We start from the raw sequence: 3,534 nt of genomic DNA, 5'->3' as shown, positions 1-3,534 counted from the left end.
CCCATTTTTCACGCGTGAATACTAAAATTAAAATATCATCCTATGACTTATCCTGTTATGCCCAAACGTAAAGAATATTTTAATGGGATTAAATGTAACTGAAGTGATTTAGTTTCAGTGACTCCAAAAGTTGCGATTTTACACTTATCCCCCTTTGCCCGAACACCACAGAATTATTATCTTTTTAAACTTATACAAGACAAATTATTACCGACTTTAAATTATTTATTTATTTTAATAATTGAATGGTTTATTGTAAAATATTGATGAGACCCGCTTAAAACTAATATAAAAAATTCTAATAAAATTGTGTTCAAATTTTTATTTTTATACAATGACGTATTTTAATAAACCATTTAGGTATTAGTATAAATTCACTTTACCGGACATCTTTTTTTTACTTAGGATTGTCCCATTTCAATTCTGTAAAGAGATTTGAGCTCTTTGGCTACTTTACTATGTTATGTAAGAAACCGATTTTCATTGAAACACTTTAGTTTCATGTAATTAAATAAATTAAATTCGCAATTTTTAGTATTATAAGTCCAGGGGGCCTATTCTTGAAATCATTCTACTGTTTGTCGTATGCGATAAACACGTTTGTCGCACGAATTAAAAAAAGCTATTCTTGAAAAGTGACAAAATTTAGTCGAATAAAATACCTTCGACTATTTGTTGACTTGTTGGTTTGTCACCGACTTTGTCGGTGACAAACCTTTATCGCATGATAATTTATGAAATTTGATATGAAACAGTTGATATTGCTGTTGATAATAAAATAATATATTAAACTATGATTTTTAATCAATGCAAAGTGTGTTATTTTCTCGTATACATTTTTAGTATTTACATAACCCTGTGTTATATTAATACTATGTACTAACTACAATGGCTAATTTTGATGAAATGGCTATGTTATTTGGTATTAATGACGTTGAAAATCACGAAAATAATATAAATATTAGGCAAATCCAAAGACGAGAAATTATTTCGAATCCATTTTTATTGTCAGACAGACTATTTGTTACAAACTTTAGACTTACTAAAGGCATTGTTAAATATTTGATTGAGCTATTAAGACCTCATATAGTTACTAACAGTCGTTCGTCCGCGATTGATTTGAATACAAAAGTAAGTATAATATCCTCTTTGGCATTTAGTTGACTATTTTTGTTTGTTATTTAATATATTATTAACTATTAATAAACACATTGTCTTTTTTGTTCAGATTTTTATAATTGAATTTTTTGGCTACTGGGTCATATCAGTCGCCTCTTGATAACAGTAAATTTACAGCTTTGTCACAACCTTCAGTATCCCGTTGCATAAGTGAGGTTGTGGCTGCACTAAACAAGCCGGAAATATTCAATGATTGGGTTAAGTTTCCGCAAAATATAAATGAGCTCACCGAAATCCGTAATGAGTAAATCATTGTTTTTAATTACCTATTTATTAATTAGAAATTTCTAATAATTTTTTAATATTTTAAATAATCAAGGTTTTACAGAGAAACTGGGTTTCCAGGCGTTATTGGTTGCATTGATTGTACTCATGTGGCAATCGTACCTCCTTCTACCAATTTGAATTTAAATGAAAACCAAAACCCTGAGTATATATATATGTGAATCGTAAAGGATATAATGTAATCAATGTTCAATTGGTAAGCTTTCAAATCTTAATTTCAATGATGTATTTAAAATTGTCTCTGCCCTAATACTAATTATAAGGCTAATACTTTATGTAATGTAAATTACAATTAATATAAACACTTTCAACTTTAGATTTCCGACTCAAAATTGAAAATATTGAATGTTAACGCATTATTCCCTGGCAGTACTCATGATACTCACGTATGGAATAATAGTTTTGTTTTGCCATTACTACAAGAACTTCACAGACGAAATTATAATAATTTTTATTTATTAGGTAAAATAACATAACTACTCTTTTAACATCTTAAAAGATATATAAATACATAAAATATATTTTATTTTGCTTTATCTTTAAATCTGTTGTACCTTTATTAATGTAACATGTTTTACAAAAAAACTAGGAGATTCTGGATATCCTCTGCGTCCATGGCTATTAACACTTATAGCTAATCCTGCTACAGATTCCGAAGAATATTATAACTATAAACAAATGTCAACTAGGAGCTTTATAGAACGCTGTAATGGTGTGCTAAAAATGCGGTTTAGGTAAGATCTCTCGGCAATTTAATTTTTAACTAATAATAACATATAAGTACATGTATATCCATATAAAAATAATTTTTATCAGGTGTTTAATAAAAGATAGAACATTGCACTACAAACCTGAGAAAACAACAGCCATAATAAATGCATGTGTTGTTCTACATAATATGTGTATCACTTACAACATTCCTATGCATGAAAATAACATTGAAAAATTTGACAATTTGGGTATTATTGAAGACATTTTAGCTGATAATATAAATAATGGAAACATAGATTTAAATCTGGGGAGACAACAGATAAATAAAGTTGTTAGATATTTATTTCAAAGAAATGGTGTATAAATAGTTGGTATGAGTTATATATGTATATATATATTTATTTATTTATTTATAAGTTTTTGTACATTATTTATATTATTAAAATAAAAATCCATGGGTTTGTATATTTTTCCTCTTTATTAAATTATGACTAAAACAAAAAATAATCAACAAAATAAATTGTATTACTTAAGTAGTAACAACATATGGTAAATAATAAGTATAAAATAAAAGTCCATGGGTAATAAGATGGAACTTTTATAACTAGTAGTAGTATACTTTTTTGTTTATATAATAGTATAAGTGAATAACATTTGGTTAATATAAAATAAATAAGTTCAATAAAACAACATTCAGTACTAGAAATGACTTACAAATTAAAAAACTGACTTAAAAACGAATAGTAGAAAATTAGTATATATTTATACCTAATTTTGTAGTAACAAAATAATTATTTTAAGTAATTCAGTCTCTTAAGTAGTTATTTGGTATTGACTTTTCATTTATAAATTTAGAGAGTGATGGTCCTAAATTTCTCAGTATGTCATTTTTCTCATCCAAAAGTTTAATTTTTTTGTTATAATAATTCTCTTTTATTTTGCATTTTCTCTCTGCAATATCACCAAGACGAATGGCAGCTGAGCTGCTTTCACTTAATTTTCCCGCAGTGGTTATATTTCTTTTTAGATGTACAATTTAAAATTTGAGGTGATGCATGGTTTATTGTCCTAAATTTTTACACTTTTGCTTGTTTTGCAAAATAAATAAGACATCTTATAATATATAATTTTGATTGTAAATAATAATTTACTATTTCTAAATTCCCTTACATATTTTTAACATTATGGATTATAGTTTGTAAGTATAGGTAAGTGCTAAATAGACAATAAATTGGTTTATGAGTGACGTATGTAGTAGATGGTTTATGAGTGACATATGAAGTTGATGGTTTTTCAGGAATTCTCATTTGTAGCTGTAATATAATAATTTCAACATTTAAGTAAATTATTGTTTTATTC

The 3,534-nt window shown here is 26.4% G+C and overlaps 1 protein-coding gene across 1 annotated transcript; it reads left to right on the top strand.

Annotated features, from left to right (window-relative positions):
- The first annotated feature begins 888 nt into the window (after positions 1–888).
- LOC126839607 (putative nuclease HARBI1) lies at positions 889–2,539 on the top strand. Its single transcript, XM_050575002.1, is given in 7 exon segments — positions 889–1,141; positions 1,237–1,423; positions 1,499–1,610; positions 1,613–1,660; positions 1,782–1,926; positions 2,054–2,198; positions 2,281–2,539. Coding segments are annotated over 7 exon segments (1,149 nt in total).
- The last annotated feature ends 995 nt before the right edge of the window (positions 2,540–3,534 follow it).

This window comes from Adelges cooleyi, unplaced genomic scaffold (assembly GCF_023614345.1).
Source record: "Adelges cooleyi isolate 19-005CV unplaced genomic scaffold, UGA_ACOO_1.1 ACOO_flye_CR_arks_rails_tigmint_CR_PRNA_307, whole genome shotgun sequence".
NCBI classification, from domain to species: domain Eukaryota; kingdom Metazoa; phylum Arthropoda; class Insecta; order Hemiptera; family Adelgidae; genus Adelges; species Adelges cooleyi.
This window is presented reverse-complemented; position numbering and strand designations above follow the sequence as displayed.